The sequence below is a fragment of the Saccopteryx leptura genome, chromosome X (genome assembly GCF_036850995.1).
Source record: "Saccopteryx leptura isolate mSacLep1 chromosome X, mSacLep1_pri_phased_curated, whole genome shotgun sequence".
NCBI lineage: Eukaryota > Metazoa > Chordata > Mammalia > Chiroptera > Emballonuridae > Saccopteryx > Saccopteryx leptura.
The window spans coordinates 117,070,154-117,092,474 of record NC_089516.1 but is presented as its reverse complement, the minus strand read 5'-3'; the positions used below and the strand labels follow the sequence as shown (position 1 = coordinate 117,092,474).

Sequence of the window (22,321 nt, the reverse complement as noted above, 5' to 3'; positions counted from 1 at the left end):
CCCTCAACTCTGCTTCCCCTCCCTTCATTTTTACCACAGTCCTCTCCTACTGATCATTTCAGTCCCTGCTTAGGTAGAACCTTCTCTGGTAATACCCTGCCTCCTGACTCCTAGTCTGGAAAGTGCTTTCATACTTTCTCTGCTGCCTCCTTCTTTATAACACAGTGAGTAATGTCATAGCAGTCTTTTGAATCTCCAAAGCCTAGCACAAAGCTTAGCACAGATATTGTACTTATCAAACATTCAGTGAAAGAACAAATCAATCTATTTCTTTGTTGAGGAAAGGGAGATATGTAGTGAGCCAGGTCAAGCTAGGTAATAGTGCACTACACCTTAGTATTTCAAATCACCAACTGATGTATTGGACCTAAATTTTCCACAAGGTGGATACTATGTCTATGCTAATGGAAGGTCCTGTCCCAAAAGTTTGCAGTTAGAGTAAAATCCGGTTTCTCCAGCATTCTGTTTTCCAGAAGCCTCTATAAGTTTGCTCTTCCATACATCTACAGGACAGTGAGAGAGATTTGCATATTATAGTGACACAGAAGCCCTAAAGCACTGGTCTTCAAACTGTAGTGTGCATTAGAATCACTTGGAAGCTTGTTAAAACATAGTTGGCTGGGCCTCCACCCCCAGAGATTCTGATTCAATAGGTCTAAGGGAGGGACTGAGAATTCACATTTCTAACAAGCTCCCAGGTAATGCTCTTGCTCCTTGTCTGAAGACCACACTCTGAAAAACACTGCTCTAGAGCATCGATTTTTAACCAGTGTGCTGCAAGAATTTTTAAAGCATGCAATACTGACTGTTCAGTCAGGGGCACTGACCTCTTTTCCCTTAGATTGTCAAATTTAAAAAAAACAATGACAACAGCCAGCACAATAATAGCCATATCTGGTGTGAATACCCTGTCTTGAACCATAAATATGTAAATCATAGATTATATAACAGAGTTGCATCTTACTGGTCATGTTGCATAATAAGGTTGCATATGATTGGTTAATTCTGGGTACCAGAAATACTTATACACAAGTATAGGCACCTAATTTTTTAAAAAGTCACATTGGAGCAAAAAGGGTAGGTAATTAGTAGTATTGCTTTTTTTTTGTAAATCAATCAAAATTATACTTATTTTTCTCATATTGGCAAAATATATGGTTTTTGTTGTGTCACACAATTTTAGTAATTAGTTTATGTGTGCCATGACATGAAAAGGATTGAAAATTGATGCTCTAGAGGATTGTTCTGGAATTATTGCAAAAAAAAAAAGTTACATTATGTTGGAAATGGTTTAAATGATAAATATGTTTACCTGAACACTGGATCAACAATCCTCCTGTAACTTTGCAGACAATGTCAACATTGCTGAAATTCTTGAGATGAGGGCAACCAATAAGCCAGTTTTTCTTTCAAGATAAAACTGCCCCTGGAAAGATATTGTAACCTAATGGTGTGTATTCTGTTCTTTTTGCAGGTGCGATTAGAGTGGCCAACAGACCTTGCAGTCAATCCCATGGACAATTCATTGTATGTCTTGGATAACAACATTGTGCTGCAAATTTCTGAGAACAGGCGCGTGCGAATCATTGCAGGGCGCCCCATTCACTGCCAGGTGCCAGGTATCGATCATTTCTTGGTCAGCAAAGTGGCAATTCACTCCACTCTGGAGTCGGCTCGAGCCATCAGTGTGTCCCACAGTGGACTGCTCTTCATAGCTGAAACAGATGAAAGGAAAGTAAACCGCATTCAGCAAGTTACCACCAATGGGGAGATCTCCATCATAGCTGGTGCCCCCACTGACTGTGATTGCAAAATTGATCCCAACTGTGACTGTTTTTCAGGTATGACCTTTTTAACAATTCACCAGCTCCTTCGCTCTGTTTTCAAAAGAAAAACACGCATCAGAAAAGTCAAAAGGAAAGCAGAAGCGTGGCTTGTGAACATTGATAGGAGTTAGTGGAGAAAGCAATACGACCGTTCATGTTCGTCCTCGTACCTCCTGACCACCCAAAGTACGATCGATTTATTTTAAAAATGTGTAAGGCAACATTTTAAAAAGGCAAATGTATGTTCTTCTTGTTGCCATAAATTGGTTATCAAACAAACATGATTTTAAGTTAATAAAACTGGAACTAATTTCATTTTTGGAAAAAAAAACCTCACTCCAGGGGGTCAGCGAGCATGAAAAAAACTCACTACTCAAAAGGGTAAATAGGAATGTCATCTGTCTCAATTATATCACCTTGATGGTTTGAGGGTAAACTAATAAAATGCAAATTTTGATAACCCTAAAAGGTTATGACTACAAATGTAAGATCATAATAGTATTTGTAGTTTAGAGAAAGAAACTAGGTAAAACCTCAATATATGAATTTAGCTTAGGGACAATTACTTCCCCTAAGTGACTGGTTTACAGATTAACAGCATGTGCTATTTGAAACCCAAAGGGACTAGGAACAGACTGCTCTGGGGACACACGGGCACAATTAAATCCCACAGTGGAGGGGTCTCAGGACATTAGTCTGCTACTTAGATTATTTTAAAAGAATTTGAAACTTTCTCCATAACCACTAATTCCCTTTACATTCCATTGAAATAAATTAAAAAAAAAAAAAGAAGAAGAAAAACAAGGAAGAGCCTTTTCCCCAAAACATGGAGTAGATATTCCAGATAACAGACAGTCCTTGAAATGTCAATAGATACATTTATTACTGGGATGTGAAAATCCCTCCGTGCTGTCTGCAGCCCTATTAAACTGCTCATCCAGGCCCAGATGGTTCTCTTAACCTTTACTTTTGCCTGGGCCAGAGGAGTCTAGAGTGAGCAACTTAGTCAATATGACTTTTGATCAATATTTCCGATGTTTTCCTGGACAATTAGTTTCATAGTTGGTTTGCTAATTTATGTCTTTCATTCAAGACAAATCTAATATTTATTCCAGTTATCAAATTTGATGTTCTGAATCACTGTTGCACTTGCACACTTAGTGTACTTTGACAATGTGACAATGGAAATTAACTGAAGCCAGGTCCTCTGGGCACAGTAAGATTGGAAAGTCTGAGATAGAAATGACAAGCATTAATAGGCCTGAGTCTCATGGATTTCCAGCCAAATTTTGTTGGCTGTTATTATTTGCTGTTTTTGTATCTTGCAGTACAATAGATGCTGAACAGCAGGATTGAGGATTTCAAAAAATTGGTGTTACTAAGATAATTGCATCTTACTGTTTGTCTTCAGTGGTACTAACTTAAGAAATTTGAATAATGGGTTTCAAGTTTGTTGAGGGGGACATACAGAGAATGTTGGCACTCATTGTTCACTTTCTTTTTTTAATTTTTATTTACATGATTAAATTTAATAGGGTGACATTGGTCAACTAGATAGAGTACATAGATTTTTGGGCAAATATCTCCACATCATTTGGACAGCCAATTATGTTGTATACCCATCACCCAAAGTCAGATTGTTCATTTTCAAATGATTCTCTATGCACAGTGATTTTCTGTATACTGTTTATTCATATAAATGCTTATGATGACAATCAATCAGGGTCTTTCTCCCACAGGTGATGGTGGCTATGCCAAAGATGCAAAGATGAAAGCCCCTTCCTCCTTAGCGGTGTCCCCTGATGGCACCCTCTATGTGGCAGACCTTGGGAACGTTCGAATTCGAACCATTAACAGGAACCAAGCCCACCTGAATGATATGAACCTTTATGAGATTGCTTCACCTGCTGATCAGGAACTCTACCAGTTCACTGTCAATGGGACCCACCTGCACACCTTGAACTTGATAACAAGGGACTATGTGTATAATTTCACCTACAATGCCGAAGGTGACTTGGGTGCCATAACCAGCAGCAATGGAAACTCAGTGCATATTCGCCGGGATGCGGGCGGAATGCCCCTTTGGCTAGTAGTGCCTGGTGGGCAGGTGTACTGGCTTACCATAAGCAGCAATGGAGTCTTGAAAAGAGTGTCAGCCCAAGGCTATAATCTGGCCTTGATGACCTATCCAGGAAACACAGGGCTTCTGGCAACCAAAAGTAATGAAAATGGATGGACAACTGTTTATGAGTAAGTTTCTAATTCTCAACATAGGCTTTGTCAGATTTTTATTTGAAGTTGTACTATATAAGAAAATGGTTTAGTAATTACTGATTGTTATATGCTATTTTCTCCTAACCACAATAAAAAATAAAAAGTCATACTTACATGGCAGGGGAGATACCATGATCCTGACGGGTCATTTTCTCAGGTCGAGACTAAGCCATTGCACTCTGGATGTGCTGCCCTCTGTGATTTCCCCAAACGTGGGAAACTTGACTGCATCATTCTTAGTAGATAGGGACTGCATTCGCACTCTCCTCCTCTGAATGAATGAATGAATGAGTGAGTGAATGAAATAGAAAGTCAAGGAGAAAAAAATTTTACCCAATTCTTAGGGATTGAATCCATTTTTCCAGAGCACTGTTGCAGAGCATAATAGTAAAAACATAGACTGAATGAAGGATCAAGTATGGCCCTGCAGAAGACAGGAATAATGCAGAAGTCCATGTACTCAAGAAATTTACAGCATAGCTCCAAAACAAAGATAAAATTGTATTTAAAGAACAAAATTAGAAAATTGTTCAAAAGCAGCAAAGAAGTAAAGAAGCAGTGTGGTTTAACTAGTATTTCTTGATCCCTGTGGGGCTTCATGAACATGTGCTAAGGCCAGCCCAGCTCAGTATAAGTTATTGTGGAAGGTAGGCAAGAAGTTAGAATATAAGAAGTGGACCCTGAAAAGCAAGTGTGAAATCATGAAGGGCAAGTGCTGAATGAGAGAGGCAGCACTTCGTTGGCTGTGAAATGTGGAGCCAAATGCTTCCATAGAGTTGCGCTTCCCCGTTTCTGTGCACATGTCAAAGAATCAGCACACAGTGGCATTCACAGACTGGATCTGTGATAACTTTGTTTATCAAGGCATTAACACAAGACATGTCTGACAGCCAGCTACAAGGAGGTGTCATGACACGGAAATAGAGACCATTGTCCTTGCCTTTTAAAGCATAGACAACCTTGTTTGCAAGTCAACACATTTAGAGAGCTAGTCTGCCAGCACTCAGTAAGCATCTTTCCCACAAAAAGAACTGCTGAATTTTTAACCGATTTCCTGAGTGAAGATCATCCATGGAATCCAAACCTCTGGGTCTGAAATGGCATTAAAATGAAAATGTGAGAAGCAGGGATATTAAGTATGAGGGATTCGAAGTGTGACAATTCTGTGAAGATACAGAGAATCTGTCCAGTCTCAGGAAACCCTCCTAAAGAAAGGGACAGAACAATTGGCCTTCAAGTTTTGGCTCATTTCCCAAAGAAATGCCACTTATACAAAAGAGCTGGACAACTATTTTAGTTTCACTTAGAAAAATGTATTTAGTTGTTTCTGTTGCAAGCCTTCCTGTATTTTTGGAAATTTTTCTCTTACATCTTAATAACAGTAATAAAAACCACCATTCACTGAAGTGCCAGGTACTGGGCTGGATGATTTACATACACTATTATTTTTATGATCCTGAGAATAAGATCATGGGTTAGGAACTTCTTGGGTACCTGTTGTATTGATGATGAAACTGAGGCACAAAATGGCTAACTTGTCCGGATTCACACAGATGTCTAGCATTCAAACTCCAACAGCCTGGACCTGGAAATGCTGAGGTCGCCAGTTTGAAACCCTGGGCTTGCCTGGTCAAGGCACATATGGGAGTTGATGCTTCCTGCTCCTCCCTACCTTCTCTCTCTGTCTCTCTCCTCTCTCTCTCTCTCTCTCTCTCTCTCTCTCTGTCTCTCTCTCTCTCTGTCTGTCTCTCTCCCTTTCTCTCTCCTCTCTAAAATGAATAAATAAAATTTAAAAAAAACTCCAACAGTCTGATTAATGAGCCCAGAGTTCTAAATACCTTAAGAAAGATAAAATTTCTAGTAAGAATATATTTTTAAAAAATTTATGCAGGATCACACTGCAGCTGAAATTAGACAAACTATTTTGAAAGCTAATGGCTGAATTCAGTCAAGAAATAAGAAATGGCTGAAGTCCCAACTAGTTTCCAAAATAACCTGTTTGATCATTCCTTTATTTATCAAATCATCACATTATAGACTTTAATATATACAAATTTTTTGTCACTTATACCTCAATAAGGCTAGAGGAAATAAGAAAAAAACACAAAGTAACCCATTTCACTGTTCTTTTATTTATTCAATAAATATACTTGAGCACTTATGTGTGCTGGGCAGTGTCCTGGTGCTGGTGATACAGATATGTACAAACCAGATAAAAACTTCTACCTTCTGTCCTGGTCAGATAGCTCTTTAGTTAGAGCATCATCCCAATCCACAGAGGTTGCCTGTTCAATCCCCAGTCAGAGCACATACAGGAACAGATTGATGTTACTGTCTCTCACCCTTCATCTCTCTCTAATTTTTTTTTAATTTTTAAATTTTATTCAGAAAATTAACAGGATGACATTGATCAATAAGAGTGCATAAGTTTCAGGTGAACATTTCTATAACATTTGAACTGTTGATTATGTTGCATACCTATAATCCAAAGTCAAATCATTTTCTGTCACCGTGTATTTGCCCTTCTTTATACCCTTTCCCCTACCCCCTACCCCCTCCCCCTCCCGCCTCCCCATTCACTCAAGTCCCCTCCCCCTCTCTCATGTTCCCTTCCCCCTGGTAACCACTTCACTTTTATCTATGTCCATAAGTCTGTTTTATATCTCACCTATGTGTGAAATCATACAGTTCTTATCTTTTTCTGATTTACTTATTTCACTCAGTATAATGTTCCTAAGGTCTAAAATCAATAAATAATTTTTAAAAATAAATCTCTACTTTCATAGAGCTTATGTTGTACTGGAGGGAGACAAGTAAAATGTGCAGAACTTCAGATGGTGATAAGTTCTGGGGGGGAAAATGAAGCAGGGTAAGGGAGATCAAGAATATGGGGCAGAGGGTATTTATATCAGGTTGGATGGTTGGGCAGGGCCTCACTATGAAGGTGACATTTGAGTACAGCAGTTCCCTTTATCCATGGTTTTCCTTTCCAGTTTCCATTACCTGTTGTCAACCATGGTCTGAAAATATTAAATGAAAAATTCCATAAATAATTCATAAATTTTAAATTCTGTGCTGTATTGAGTAACGTGATGAAATCTCATGCCCTGCCCTGCTATTTCCCATCCAGGACTTGAATCATCCTTTTGTAGAGCAGATCCATGCTATAGACACTCATGCCATTGGTTACTTAGTAGCCTTCTTGTTTAGCAGAGCAACTGTGGAGATATGAAGAGCTCAGTGTTTGTGTAACCCTTATTTTATTTAATAATGGCTTGAAAGCATAAGAGTAAGGATGCTAGCAATTCAGATATGCCAAGGAGAAGCCATAGAGGACTTACTTTTTTCCCAAAGTTAGAAGTGGGGAGGCAGTCACACAGACTTCCGCATGTGCCCCACCGAGATCCACCCGGCATGCCCACCAGCAGGCGATGCTCTGCCCATCTGGGCCATTGCTCCATTGTAATAGGAGCCATTCTAGAGCCTGAGGTGGAGCCATGGATCCATCCTCTGTGCCTGGGCCAACTTTACTGCAATGGAGCCTTGCCTATAAGAGGGGAAGTGAGAGATAGAGAGAAAGGAGAGGGTGAAGGGTGGAGAAGCAGATCGGCGCTTCTCCTGTGTGCCCTGGCCAGAAATTGAACCTGGAACTTCCACACGCCAGGCCAACACTCGACCACTGAGCCAACCAGCCTGGGCCTTGAGGATTTACTTTCTTTAAGTGAAAAGGTGAAAGTTGTTGAGTTAATAAGGAAAGGTTAAAAAAAAATTAAAAACTTGCTAATTTTGCTAAGATCTATAGTAAGAACAAATATTCTCTCCATTAAATTGTGAAGAAGGAAAAAGAAATCTGTGCTTATTATGCTGCCGCACCTCAGACTGCAAATGTTATGGCCACAGTGCATGGGAAGTACTTAGCTCAGATGGAAAAGCCATTCAATTTGTGGGTGGAAACATGAACTGAGAGAGACCATATTTACAGACCTTTTATTACAGTATATTGTTATGTGTTCTATTTTATTATTAGTTATTATTAGTAATTTTTTTACTGTGCCTAATTTATAAATTAAACTTTATCATAGGTATGTTCTATATATAGGAAAAACACATAATAGACATAAGGTTCAGTTCTATCTGCAGTTGCAGGCATTAATTATATCCCCTGTAAATAAGGGGATAATGCTGACAGAGTGGGGCAAAAGTAGGTGTACAGTTGTGGTGTGGAAAATAATACAAGAATTAATAAATAATACAAGAATAAACTCTGTATTTTACATATTCACAATATGTAAAATATTGTGAATTTACATATTGTAATACATATTGTGAATTACACAGGAGGTGAGGGAGTGAACCATACCAATATCTGGAGGGAAGGAAGAGAGAACATTCCAGGCAGAATGAATAGCAAGTGCAAAGGCCCTGCAGCAGGAACAAACCTGATGTGTTCAAGGAACAGTAAGGCAGCCAGTGTGACCAGAGTGAAATAAGAGTAATGGGGAAATGAAATCTATGAAGGAACAGGGCTACTCTATGTAGAGCTTGGTAAGCCTTTTTAAAAACTATGACTTTGCCTGACCTGTGGTGACGCAGTGGATAAAGCGTCAACCTGGAAACACTGAGGTTGCCGGTTCAAAACCCTGGGCTTGCCTGGTCAAGGCACATATGGGAGTTGATGCTTCCTGCTCCTCCCCCTTCTCTCTCTCTCTCTCTCTCTCTCTCTCTCTCTCTCTCCTCTCTATAATGAATAAATAAAGTCTTAAAAAAAACAAAACTATGACTTTACCATGAGTAAGAAGTGGAACCCCTGGAGAGTTTTAACTAAAGGAGTGACATAACTTGACTTTTATATATATTTTTAAAGCATCACTCTGTATTGAAAACAGATTGTATGGTAGAAACGCAGGAACTTAATAGTGGAGAGGGTTTGCAATAACTGAGGCATGAGATGGTGATTTAAATCAGGGAGTAGGGGCAATAAGAAGTTGTAAAATCCTAAATATATTTTGCTTACACATCTGTCAGCACTTACTGACAGATTGGATGTGCAGTGTGGGAGAAAGGAAGGTCAGAGATAACTTCAAAGTTTTATGGTCTCAGCACCTGGATGTTGGACTTCCCATTCACCAAGATGGGGAAGACTATGCAAGGAATACATTATACCAGGTGGAAAATCGAGAGGTCAGTTGTGGATATAATTAGTTTGTTTAGACATTCAAGTGAAAATATGAAGTGGGCAATTCGCTATAGGAGTCTGGAATTAAAAGGAGAGGCTGATGATTTGAAATTTGGAGATCCAAATTTGGCATACACCAGTATTTAGGTTGTATTGAAAGCCCTGTGATGGGATGAGATCTCCCAGAAGTGAGTGTAGACAAGGAAGAAGAGAGATCTATGACTGAACCTGGAGACTTTAACATTTGGAGTTGAGCATATGAAGAAGAATAAGCAAAAAGACTGAAAAGGAAAATTCAGTGACATTGGAGGAAAACCAGGAGAATAGGATCTCCTGGAAGCCAAGTAAAACAGGAAAGAGTGATCAGCCATGTCAAATATTTCTGATAGATCAAGGAAGATAAGGACTGAGAATCAAGAAGTCTTGCACTTGGGAGATCATTGTTGACCTTGAGAGGAGCAGGTGTTGTGGTGCACCAAGGAACAAAAGCCTGTGCAGAACAGGTTTAAGAGAGAATGGATACACACATGTTCATAGCAGTGTTATTTATGATAGCCAAAAAGTGTAAAGAACCCATCAAGTAGTAAATAAACAAACAAAATGTGTAGTGCATATTCAGTATATCCATACTGTGGAATATTATTTATCTATAAGAAGGAATGAAGTTCTGACACAGGATACAACATGAATGAACCTCAAAAACAGTGTGCTGCCTGATCGGTGGTGGTGCAGTAGATTAAACATCAGACCAGGATGCCAAGGGCCCTGGTTTGAAACCCCAAGGTCACCAGCTAGCACGTGGGCTCATTGGATTGAGTACAGACTAGCCAGCTTGAATGCAGGGTTTCTGGCTTAAGTGAAGGTCTTGCCAGCTTGAGTGTGGGATCATCAAAATGATCCCAAGGCCACTGGTTTGAACCCAAGGTCGTTGGCTGGAAGCCCAAAGTCACTCATTTGAAGCCCAAGGTCACTGGCTTGAAAAAGGGGTCACTGGCTCAGCTTGAGCCCCCTGATCAAAGCACATATGAAAAGTGATGAATGAACAATTAAAGTAGAGCAACTGTGGGTTGATGCTTCTCATCTCTCTCCTCCTCCTCTTTATCTCCTTTCTTGTCATTCTCTCTCTCTTAAAACAAACCAAAAAAAAAACACAATAAACAAATAAAAAAACAATGTGCTACATGAAAGAAGCCAGACACAAAAGGAAAGGAAAAATATTGTATAGTTACATTGATATGAAAGGTTCAAAGCAGGCAAATTTGGAGAGCTAGGGAGAGGAATGAGTGGAGAATGACTGCTAATGAATACAGGGTTTATTTTGGGGGGTGATTAGAGATGTTCTAGAAGTAGTAGCAATGGTTGCTCACATTGTGAAGGTACTGAAAGCCACTAAGTTGTATACTTTAAAATAGTAACTGTTAGGATATATGAATTGTATCTCAACAATAATAATTTTGGAAAGAGCAACCTGGAGGAGAGATTGAAGAGAGTGAGTCAAGAACTCTTCTGAGATTTGCTATAAAGAGGAGCAGAGAACTTGGAAATGGAGTAAAAAGAAAGAGTTGTTAAAAAGGAGAGAAATAACAGTATATTTGTATGCTGAGGGAAACAATCCAATACAGAGGGGGAAATTGACAATGCCAGATAGAGAAGAGAATGTTGGAGTGAGATCAGGTTGTCCGCCTGGTGTGGCTGGCGGTACGTTGATGTATTGTGTGGCAAGCAAGATACTCGCAGTGAGTGCAGCCCAGGCCTGTTACCAGGACATGGCCAGCAATGACTGAAAGGTATCAACTAACATCATTGTTGTTGAATAATCAGTCCGGAGCCACAAAGAGATGAGAAACACAAGCATTCATTTACATGGATGTAATTATGGAATTTTATGGCCACAAACAGACATTAGAGATCATTCTACAAATGAGGAAACTAAGGCCCGGACTAGGGAAGGAACTTTCCCGTTCTCACTGCTAGCTGGCTGAGTCTTGAGTTGGATATTAGAGCTTATAGTCCAGTGCTCTTGCCACTGCTACTAAACTACACCACTACTGACTTCTACAAAAAGGAGAAGGACCTGGGATTGCAAGGGTGACTGTGGGAAGTCTAGGGTGCTAGCAGATTTCCCTTCTAGCAACAGGAAAAGAGGGCTGTGGTAGCAGCATGAGAGAGAAAGGAAGGCCAAGTGTCCATTTCTTCCTTCTCTCGCCTCATTGACTCCAGCCGGGAGTATGCTAAAACACTTTTGACCAAAAAGCATCTGAACAGAGAAGATGGTTTATTTTCCTTCCAAAGCAATCCATGCTGGTGCTGAACAGGAATCCTCCACAAAACACTTCCCCTGTCCCTTCTTACCTGCATGTAGAGAAATGAGTGGTTTCCAACCCACATAATGTAACTAATTCTTCCTTTGGTCTGCTCTGTACAAAATCTGACGTTCACTCTTGTCCTCTATGTGTCAGCCAGTTGTGAACACCCCTTCAAGTTTTCCCTTGTCCTTCTGAAGTTGGGGGACACAGAATGGGACCTAGTGTTCTAGTCAGAGTCAGAGCTGTGCTGACATAGTAGAGGGTGTCCTTGCCACTGCCATCAGGCCCTCCTAAAAGAACTCGAGCATGTCTCTGAGGTGAGAGGGAGTCTGCCCTCTGTGGCCAAAAAGGACAAATGGTTTGCCAAAGTGGAGACAGAATTTCTGTTTTGAAATGAGATACCACAAAAGAGAAAGAGAAATAGAAGCAAAATTTGGCAGGATGAAGGGCTGCTGTGAAGAGGTAGTGAAGCCACTAATTCATTCAACTTTTTGTGATCTCTAGTGATGGAGAGGAGATATGACACAGACGACCTTGTCCACTGGATAATCCACATGGGACTTTAAAATGCATCTGTGCAGTTGTAGAACATGGGCTTGTATTGTGTGGTGTGATGTTGTTTAAATAGTCCATTGATTTCGTAATTCCGTTTGACTTGGACCACGATCAAAACTGCACACCCCATATATTTATTATTGATGCTTAACTGCCCCTAAGTGTCCTTGGTGTCAGGGGAAAAGCTGACCACAGAGAAATGGCTAACAGGGAGGTGACTGTCAAGGCAGGAATACTGGCCAAATGAGGCAGGGGTTCTGGCCCAAGAGGCTGGCAGGCTACTAATTGCAATGATTCTGCAACAGTTGAGGTTTGAGGGGCCCATTTGCTCACATGGCAGGCAAGCCTTCTTTGCCCATGAAGCTGAAGAAATAGCCAGGATGCCCTTGCTTGTGTCCCAAGAAGTTCCCTGACAAAGGCTTCTGCTCTACAAAACTGAAAAGGTCCCAGACAGGCCAAAAGCGTCAGTTGTGTCACTGCTTTGGCTCCAGGCTAACCTGACAGTTCCTCAGGCCCTTGCCCTTTGTGGGAGCCCTCCTTCAAAGGAGACGGTGCATTTACATGATCTCTTGATCCCTGGTCTTCTCTTCTCTATTTCTGAACTTTGTTAGCACCCCCCAAAAATGCCATTGACTGACAGCTTGGGAAATCCCTCATAATAGCTCTGGCTATCTTCTAAACTGTTTTACTAATGCTCGGTTTTATGGAAGATGGCTAATAAGTGATTCTTTGTCCTCCCTATAAGATTAAAAAGGGGCTGGGATGGGAGGCATGGTAAATATACCATGTCTGTGGATGAGATGTTTGTCTAGGCATAGGGTGCGAGTCCCATGCAGAGTTATGTAAATGAATAGTCAGTCCTAACATATCAAAATGTTTCCAATGCTTTCTAGAATGTCAGAGAAGGGAGGGAAACTAAGGCACCATGTGGTCCAGCCCCAGCATCATAGCAGGCAAAGAATTTCAAATAAGCAAGACAAACAGAATGGCCAACTGTTCCTTATAGTCTGCAGAGACAGACAACACCTCTGCACAGTCACCTCTCCTTGTGCTTTATGCCCTTGGTAAGGATCAAGAATGGGCAGACAGAATTGTCATGAGTCATGCTGGGAAGAACTGCAGTAGAGACAGGAAGGGAACAGGAGGGAGGCTGCTGGCCAAAAAAGTTTTCAGGGGCTAGTGGGGAAGATCAGCTGTATGGCACAGGACATCTGTGTAAGCTGAGCCCAGCCTCAACACCACCATAGATGGCTGTCTGTTCTCTAACACACTGACTCTCATATCCACCCCATCCTCTCCATTTCCACTAACAAGCCTCTTATATCATTCATTCAACAACTATACATAATGCAAACCTTCTCTGTGTCAGACAGACACTAAGAATACAGAGATGAACGAGACACTATGCCCTCCCTGTAAAGATTTGAGCGTTTACAGCCGAGTGAGGAAAACAAGTCCCAGTGATAGGCAATCACAATATGTTTAATAAAAGGCAAAAATCCACCATTTGCTCTTACACAGACTGAGGCTGTAGCCTCCCAACAGTTTTTCATCTTCATATCTCCCCTCTCAAGATTCACTGCCACCAAAGTGCCATTTGAATCATACTGTTCTCCCCCTGAAATTTTTCTATGCCTCTCCCTTGTCTACTGATTACCTGCTTTCCTCCAGAGCCTGGTCCTCTAACTCCAACATGCCTCTCCAGCCTTATCTCCCATTTCCCTCCTAGAGGATCGTTGTGCTCCTGCAATTCAGTCTCTTCCGTGGACACCCCATCCTCCTGTATGCTTTTCTTCATGCTGTCACCTAACACGGGATTATCCCTGCCTCCCAAGACTCAGATACCGCTTCCTTCTTTTCCTTCTCCTCTCCTGCTGAGCCCAGCTCCTTGTTTATGGAAGTACATGGCAAATTCTGGCATTCGAGTGACTTGTGTGTGTATCTTATCTATAGCACTATACTTTGAATTTCATTCAGCCCTGTATCCTCATTACCTAAGCACAAGACTGATATTTACTGAATGAAGGACAAATGAAAATAGAAGGGCATTGTAGACTTGAACCTGAGTTACAGGAAGCCTAATGTAGTGTTGGTGAGGAAAGGGAACCCAGGATTTCTGAAAGAATGCTCATTATATTGCTCCACTTTCATGGTATGAGGGAGTAAAGAAGATCTGTTTCCATTTTTTAAAATAAGTAATAAATTTTCTTTCTGTAATCTTCCATATTTTTCTGAAAGCAAAAGTAGATCTTCTAACTTTTACTCTGCATGGTTTAGGTCTAGCTTAAATTGTCCTCAAGGGAAAGAACAGGCTATCCCTCATGAGAAAATATCAGACCCATATACTTCTCATAATGTATAAATATCATCTCTCCATCTAAACTATATGCTCCTCAAGGACAAGAATGAGTTCCGAATTTCCTTGACAGGTGTTTTTGCTTCATGTAAGAATGTGCAGTGGAACTTTGTAAAATTAGGACAGGAAGGGACAATTTGATGGCAAATCTCCTCTTACCAAACCCACTTCTGACACCTTTGAAGGCCACCGTCATTGCCTGCTGGCACAATTCCCCAGGCAGAATTTGCAGACCTGATTAAGAGAGCGCTGCTCCTTACCTGGGAGGAGGAGGATGTTGCTACCGCGTTGTGGCCTGAGGGGAGCAGTTGCAGCATATGTGCTTGTATGCTCTGCACAGAGGGATGCAGGCACCAAAGAGAAACGCACAGCGTAAAAGATTTTGATTAAACTCATTTCTTTGACATTCCGTCTGGAAACAGGCATTCCCCTGTGATGGAAGGGAAAAAGAAAAAACCTCAAGCAAGCCATAGGAAATCAAACACTCCTTTATTTCTTATCTACTTTTGAGCGATCAAAAACAAAAAAAGTTGTGGGATCTGCCTGTCACTTTCCTCTGGAGATAACCCCGCAGAAGAGAGGTGGGCCTGTGTGTTTAAACTGAGAGCCATATAAATGACTGAGCACATGAGAGACTCCACACTGTAGATAACCACCAAATGTGATGGCTTTGACTGTGTCTAGCAGAATTGGGGTGTGTGCGCATGTCAAGTAGACTGCTGTGGGGTTTTTGTTTGTTTGTTTGTTTCAGTCTTGTTGCGATATAATTGATATACACTACTACATAAGTTTCAGGTGTATGACATTTCTTGACTTATGTATATTGCAAAATACATATGTATATACAAAATACATGTATATTGCAAAATAACCACAATGAGGTTAGTTTAACATTCATCATCCCATACAGATACAAAAAAGAAAAGAAAAAAATTTGTGTTTCTTTCCTCTGATGAGAACTTAAAGGATCTACTCTCTTAACAACTTTCATATACAGGGTGGGGCAACAGCGGGTTTACAGTTGTGAATATATAAAACAATTTATTCTTGGATTATGATTTTTTACTTATTGTATTATATATTTTCCATACAAACAACTGTAGAGCTACTTATGCCTCACCATGTAGATATCACACAGCAGTGTCTATTGTCATCGTGTTGTTCATTGCATCCTTAAGACTTATCTATTTTATAACTGGAAGTTTGTGCCTTTTGACCACCCTCCTCCAATTCCTCCATTCCCAGCCCTCACCTCTAGTAACTGTAAACCTGATCTCTTTTCCTGAGTTTGGTGTGCGCAGGTTTTTTGGTTTGGGTTTTGTTGTTGTTGTTGTTTTAGATTCCACAGAGATCATACAGTATTTGTCTTTTTTCTGTCTGACTTATTTTAGTTAGTATAATGCCCTCAAGGTAGAGTGCTTTATTTATGATAGAGTTAAAGTCAAATGTCAAAAAAGGATGCCTATCCAGCCACAGAAACGAAATCAGGCAATATAACTTTCTAGCTTCCCAGTAACTGGGCAGGACTGTGGAAAATTCTACCTGATTCTCACATCATTGCCTCCTCACCAGAAAAAGACGAAGGCGAAACCTCCTAGCTAGATCTATCCGAGTAATTACAGTTTTACCTAGGAGTATTTAGCTTTCGTTTCCAAATATACTCCTGTCAATTTGGGGAATGGGAATGGTACCAGAATATGTAGGAACATGGCTGTGCTCTTGGGAATACACTTTTAAAATGTATGATCTCAGACAAAGAGCACCTGTGACTGAGCTTAAAAGGTGTTGGGGCCAGGGGGTAAGAAATCAGATGTATCCACAGTCCAGTGCTAAGGTTTGTTGGAATTTTTGGTCTTTGCTTCTCTGCTCATGGTTGACTCAGTTAGTATCTGATCTTAGTCATCTTGCCCTGAGAAGTGGACCCAACCATGGCACTCACCTTTAGGTTGCTGGTTCAGTCCTCGTCAAGGCACATACGGAGCAGATCAATGTTCCTGTCTCTCTCCTTCTCCCTTCTCTCTGTAGAATCAATAAATAAATTTAAAAGAAAAGAAATAAATAAAGAAAGAAAGAGAGAGAGAGAGAGAGAGAGAGAGAGATGAAAGAAAGAAAGAAAGAAAGAAAGAAAGAAAGAAAGAAAGAAAGAAAGAAAGAAAGAAAGAAAGAAAGAAAGAAAGCTCACTTTAAGACAAGGGGCTGAGTGACTAAGAAAGAAGGAAACGGAAACTGCCCCCAGCTGCAAAGCCTGGTAGGAATCTGCATGCATAGCATCTTAGTCAAATTTACTGGAGAAATGATGAAGGGTGACCTTGCCAAAGGCAAGGAAACCCCTTAGGAATCAGGAAAGAAACCCCAGAGGTGCTGGCCACGGTTGTGAGAAAGGATGTGCCTGTGGAATCCTTCTCTATGCTACCTCAAAGCTCCTCCCTCCAGGGAAAAGCAGCTTGGTACCTTGGGAGAATCAAAGTTGGATGTCGTTTTCTTCTCCAAGAAAGAAGTCCAGGCAGACAAAGTTTGGCTGTGCTGGGTGTTCAAGTCCTTCCATGCCCCCCCTTTTTTTTATCAGGGACCTGTTTCTTACAGCCACAAAACCCCACATGGGAAAATAGGCTGATCAGGTGGAAAGACTGTGCCATTATGCCTAGGCATAAGCAGCACCTTTCGGCCTTCCCTTGATAATGAGGCCTTAGCTACATAATAACAACACGGCAACAACCATTTTGTCTGAAATCCATTTAAAAGAAGGGTGCGTGCAATACAACAACTAGGGCTTGACATATCTATGATGTCAAATGATGTATTTGATTATTTTTATTTGCATACATGACTTGTAACTGTAAGTATGTGCACGTGTACTCATGTCCATACAGAAGTGAACGTGAGGGAGGCAACACTGTGTATAGGCTCAAGTCCAGGTCAGTCCAGTAAAATAAGGTCCAGCCCCTTTTCCCAAGCTTACGAAAAACTAGTCTAGGTGATAAAATTTGAACAACTCTCTAGGCCAAGTTCATGAAAACCTAGAGGATTAACACTGAATCATCCTATCCTTTTGCATAATTGTTGGAGTAGGAGACAGCAGCAGATCCAGACTGAACCACTGAATCCGGGCAGTATTCTGCTCACTTTGGGTAAAAAGATTATAGTTGTTTAACATTTGAAAAGCAAATAAAAGTGCTTAAATATTTTGTAATTTGCAGCTTGAAAAGAAAACAGTAATGGGTTTCCAACTGCATGTCTTTACTTTTAATGAAGTGTTTATTTTTCATGGTTCTATTGGCAATAAAAGACAGCTCCACATGAAAAGCCTTCAGGGAAACAGTTTTCATTTGGAGGACAGTGAGATTGCCAATAATTCTGATTTTTTAAAGTAAACTCACTAGACTATATTTCCAGATATATGTTATTGCCTATTAACGCAGATAATTATTTTTTTCTCCACTCATATAAGCAAATTAAAGCACATTACAGACTATACTCTAAAAAGATTAAAAAAATAACTGACACTGAGATCAGGGGGCTCCAGAATGTTCTAATGAACATGCTTCCATTATCTTCTGTGCTTGTTCATTTTGTTGGGAGAATGATTCATTCATTTCAAATTTGGCAACTTAAATGGCAGCAAATATAATTTTTTGATCACAATGCAAAGTCAGTTTATTGGCCTTCTCAGGCTTGGGCCCTCTGTGCCTCCATTGCCTTTGCCAACATCACCCTCTGCTGGGCTGTGTCATCCATCGCATCTAATGGATTCGACTCAAATTGCAAAAGGGAGGCTGCCCTGCAACGTCGCACAGCAGGACATGATTCATAAATCAGTTTTTCACCCTGGTGATTCATTACCAGATATATTTTTTTCTGTAAAACAGCACAGCTCAAGGAAGTCATCAAGAATTCAGAAGCTGCAAAAAATACCTTCGTTTGATTAATCATTTTTCTGACCTTTTTCTTCTTATTGAACAAGGTTAATAATACTTGTTATCACTCAAAGTTAAACTGCATTAGCTTCCAAGTGAGTTTTATTTTGCAAAGGCCTGTTATCACAGCCAAAAGGCTTCAAAGTTGGCATTGGTTCATTCCTCAGGTATGACCCCGAGGGACATCTGACCAATGCAACATTTCCCACTGGAGAGGTCAGCAGCTTCCACAGTGACTTGGAGAAGCTGACAAAAGTGGAGCTAGATACTTCCAACCGTGAAAACGTGCTCATGTCAACCAACTTGACAGCAACTAGTACCATATATATTTTAAAACAAGGTAAGACTATTTCTAACTTGGCCTGACTATGATAGCACCTAACTCCTACCCTCAAATCTCTGCACAGAATTTATAAATAGAATTCATTTCTATCTCAGAAGGTGGCTGCTTCTCCCTATTTTTCAGCTTTGGAAGCTGAAACCCAGACAAAACCACCCCTTTCACAAGTTCACATAGAAACCTTGAGCCACATCTCTGCGGGAGTCATGAGGTTACAGCCTTGCCAAATCCTCTCTTCCATCAAGTCATTTTCTTGCACCCAGCTGTGTGCAAAGCTCCACTAGGCGCTGAAAGGGTTATAGCAAAGAGAAGGAGTCTGTGCCCCATCTGAGATTAGCATTCAAGATACATGCTGACACGGGAGAATAAAAAGGATGAATTAGTATACACATCGAGCAAGAATACAAGGGAAATGAGAGAATTAAAAGCTCATTCTATTTCCAAAGAGAGGAAAGTAAGAGGTAACGGAAATGAAAAAGGAAGGCAGGGAGGGGGAAAGAGAAAGAAGGGGGTTGGACATGGAAGGAATGTCTTGAAGTGAAAGTGGAAGTGGATACATGGAAACCATTTCTCTCTGTCCAGTTTTTAAGGACTTATTCTGTTGTTCGCTTGTGGAAGCAGTCACAGAACACTGTCTAACGCTCAAATCCACTCTAAAAGGATCAGTGGCAGCCTTTGTCAGGTTATTGTTTCATCAGGTACAGCAACTGTGCGGGTATTCTCAGGCAGTAAGGATGCTAAGGTGAACTTGCTACTCTTCTCATGCTAGTTCCTAGCATATAAAAATGAAGGGCCAATCCACCAAGTCAGAAAGGGAGTTTGTGAGGAAATCCTTTAAAAATGCAGGGGGGGGGGGAGGAACCAGCCAGCAGTATTAGACAACAGTCTTTTATCCAAAGAACAATTTACCCCAGCTGTGAAAATAACAAGACCCACACAGACAGAGGGCACATCTACCTGTCAGAGTGATCATCTCGCCCAGAAGGCAATGGGGTCCACAGTGCCCCACCTGCTCATTCCCGCCCAAATTTGCTTCCTGAAGCTAAACGTGTCTTTTCTTCCTGTACCTCCCTTGCTTCCCCCTCTTCCTCCTTTGACTCTCTGTCTACAGAAAATACCCAAAGTACCTATCGGGTGAGTCCAGATGGCTCCCTCCGTGTCAGCTTTGCCAGCGGGATGGAGATCAGCCTCAGTTCAGAGCCCCACATCCTGGCCGGGGCAGTCAACCCCACCCTGGGCAAGTGCAACATCTCGCTGCCAGGGGAGCACAACGCCAACCTCATCGAGTGGCGGCAGCGGAAGGAGCAAAACAAAGGCAACGTTTCTGCTTTTGAAAGGAGATTGAGGGTAAGGCTTGACCTTATACAACATATGGAACCTTTGTTTTATGTTTGAAAACTGCACAGCCTCCCTAATCTAAAGCTTCGTTTCTTCAAAGCTTTTCTAGATGTCTGACTAGCCTACATGATATACTAATTCAAGAGGGGGTGCTAATGACTGATAATGGTTTGGGATCCTTAAATGAACATTCTAATAGAAGCTTTCTTTGTCATTAGCCAGCTAAAGTGCTCTAATAATAGCAATTTCAGGCACCAGGAAAGTCTGGCTGGAAAAGTGTGTTTGTCAGGAGGCTATCCTCATGGCCTGCCCTAGAGATGCCAGTCTGGTCCATCAGAGTGACTCAGGTTTCTATTTTGTGTAATTTATACTTTATTTGGAAAGACCAAGCAGGTGCACACAGGAGAATGAGACACAAGGTGACATTTGCACAAAGGCGAGATAAAAGAAAAAGTCAGTGAACAATATTATTTCCATGAATACATACATGTGAAGGGCCAGAGGTGTAAAGGACTGATACCGAGGTTAGGAGGGTGGCGCTCAGAGAGAGGTCCCTAGAGGAAATTAAAGATTTGGGAATTTTCAAGTCCTTACCAAGCACAGTTCAGCACTACTGACCAGAGCCCTCTCGGTTCAAATTGCATTTCTGCAGAGCACAAAGCCTACAAACACAACAGAACTTGGTCTGCCTGTCACTTCTTAAAAACATTAGCCAATATTAGGATGACATGACCAACTTTCCAAATATAGTGACATTCAATATCAGCCCAAAGCAACCACCAACCTGAGGGAGAGAATCACTCACTATTGAGGCTAAGCCTGCTCTGAGAACCTGTGTTATGCTTAGGATACCTGGAATGCTAGCATTTTTCATACTCACAGTAAAAAATCACTCAGATTGAAAATCTAGTAACCTTAGGCTGTGGAAATGCAACAATGAACAGCTGCCCCACTTCAGACAGAAGCAGTCAAACCAGTCTCATGGCTTGATATGGGTAGAATAATCTATAACAGTGCTTTCTTTCCAATCAGTTCTATTGGTGACACCGAGACACGGACTTCAGTGGGTGTTTTTTGGAACAGCCACTAAAGCTGTCTACATGCACAAATCAATTTTTCTGTTTTGATTCTATTGACCAGTCTCTAGCAGAATATTTACCAGTTATGCCACTGAATTGAGAAGTGATACCAGTCCAAACACTCAGACTTCTCTGTGTGGGTAGCAGTGAGGGTTTCTATCAGGGTCCTAGAAATGGCATCTCCTGGGTAGAACCCTAGATGGTTAAGTTAGATGACCTGGCTTTGCTTCCCAATTTATTTTCTTCACCTGTGAAATAAAAATGTTATACTAGAGAAAAGGGAGAATTATCCACATATGACTTATCAACCTCATGGATTTCAAAATAGAAAAAAAATATATTGAATAAATTCTCTTAGTGCCGCTCACAGCTTATAGCCTCAATAAAATATTGTGAACTAAATCAGACACTAAATGACTGGCATTTTATATTCTTTAAGATAAACCATTCTATGCTATGTAACTTTGGGATTTCCTACTTTCTGAGATAATCAACCCTATTTTCACCCCTCCATGTGTACAGACAATGTGGAGAGACTAGAAGCTGTAATTTTCACTTCATATCCCAAATTGTTCTTACTGTTGAGAAGCTAATGGTCGTAAAACATTTGGGAGCTCTTTACTGTTGAAGAGTAGAGTGAAGTAGAGTTATTTAGTTAATACTATTTATAGTTGTCCTGTTTCTCATCCTGTAATGGAGTTGAGAGAATTTTTAGAATGGCTTATAAGGGCAACAAATTCAGGGCCTTCTCCTCTATATGACCTCTAGGGTACTTCTTGGGGCCCTGGGATTGGTGAATGGAACACCTTATTGCCTAGGTGGTGTTACTGCACATTACCCTAGATATAACAACAAAAATTCTTTATTTTCGTTCCGTGCCTTCGAGTTAACAAAATGCTTTCAGAGCCAGGATTTTTATTCCATCACCACAACCATCAGTTGTGGTTATTCCCATTTTATAGATACAGAACCTAAGGCCCAGAGAGGTTAAGTGATTTTCCCAAAGTCAAAGAGCTGTTAATGATCAGGGCCAGCACTAAAATTCAGGTCTCCACATAGCACACACCCTTTCCACTGTCATGCTGTGCTGCCTTGCCCCTCAAAATAAGTAATTGACAAATCATTGCCCTACTTGGTGAAACCACCTTGTCAGGATC

General features: G+C 40.8%; 1 protein-coding gene and 1 non-coding gene across 5 annotated transcripts in view; both read left to right on the top strand.

Moving 5' to 3' along the window:
- The window catches only part of TENM1 (teneurin transmembrane protein 1), a 774,232-nt gene that overhangs the window by 721,305 nt on the left and 30,606 nt on the right, over window positions 1-22,321 (top strand). For all 4 annotated transcript variants that reach the window (XM_066357037.1, XM_066357038.1, XM_066357036.1 and 1 more), the window contains 4 exons: window positions 1,475-1,841; window positions 3,566-4,076; window positions 18,575-18,747; window positions 19,859-20,094. In XM_066357037.1, the coding sequence (XP_066213134.1) occupies window positions 1,475-1,841; window positions 3,566-4,076; window positions 18,575-18,747; window positions 19,859-20,094 (1,287 nt within the window). The remainder of the gene's footprint in view (window positions 1-1,474; window positions 1,842-3,565; window positions 4,077-18,574; window positions 18,748-19,858; window positions 20,095-22,321) is intronic.
- On the top strand, window positions 4,207-4,371 carry LOC136386539 (U1 spliceosomal RNA). Its single transcript, XR_010747929.1, has one exon. It is a non-coding gene; the product is annotated as a U1 spliceosomal RNA (small nuclear RNA).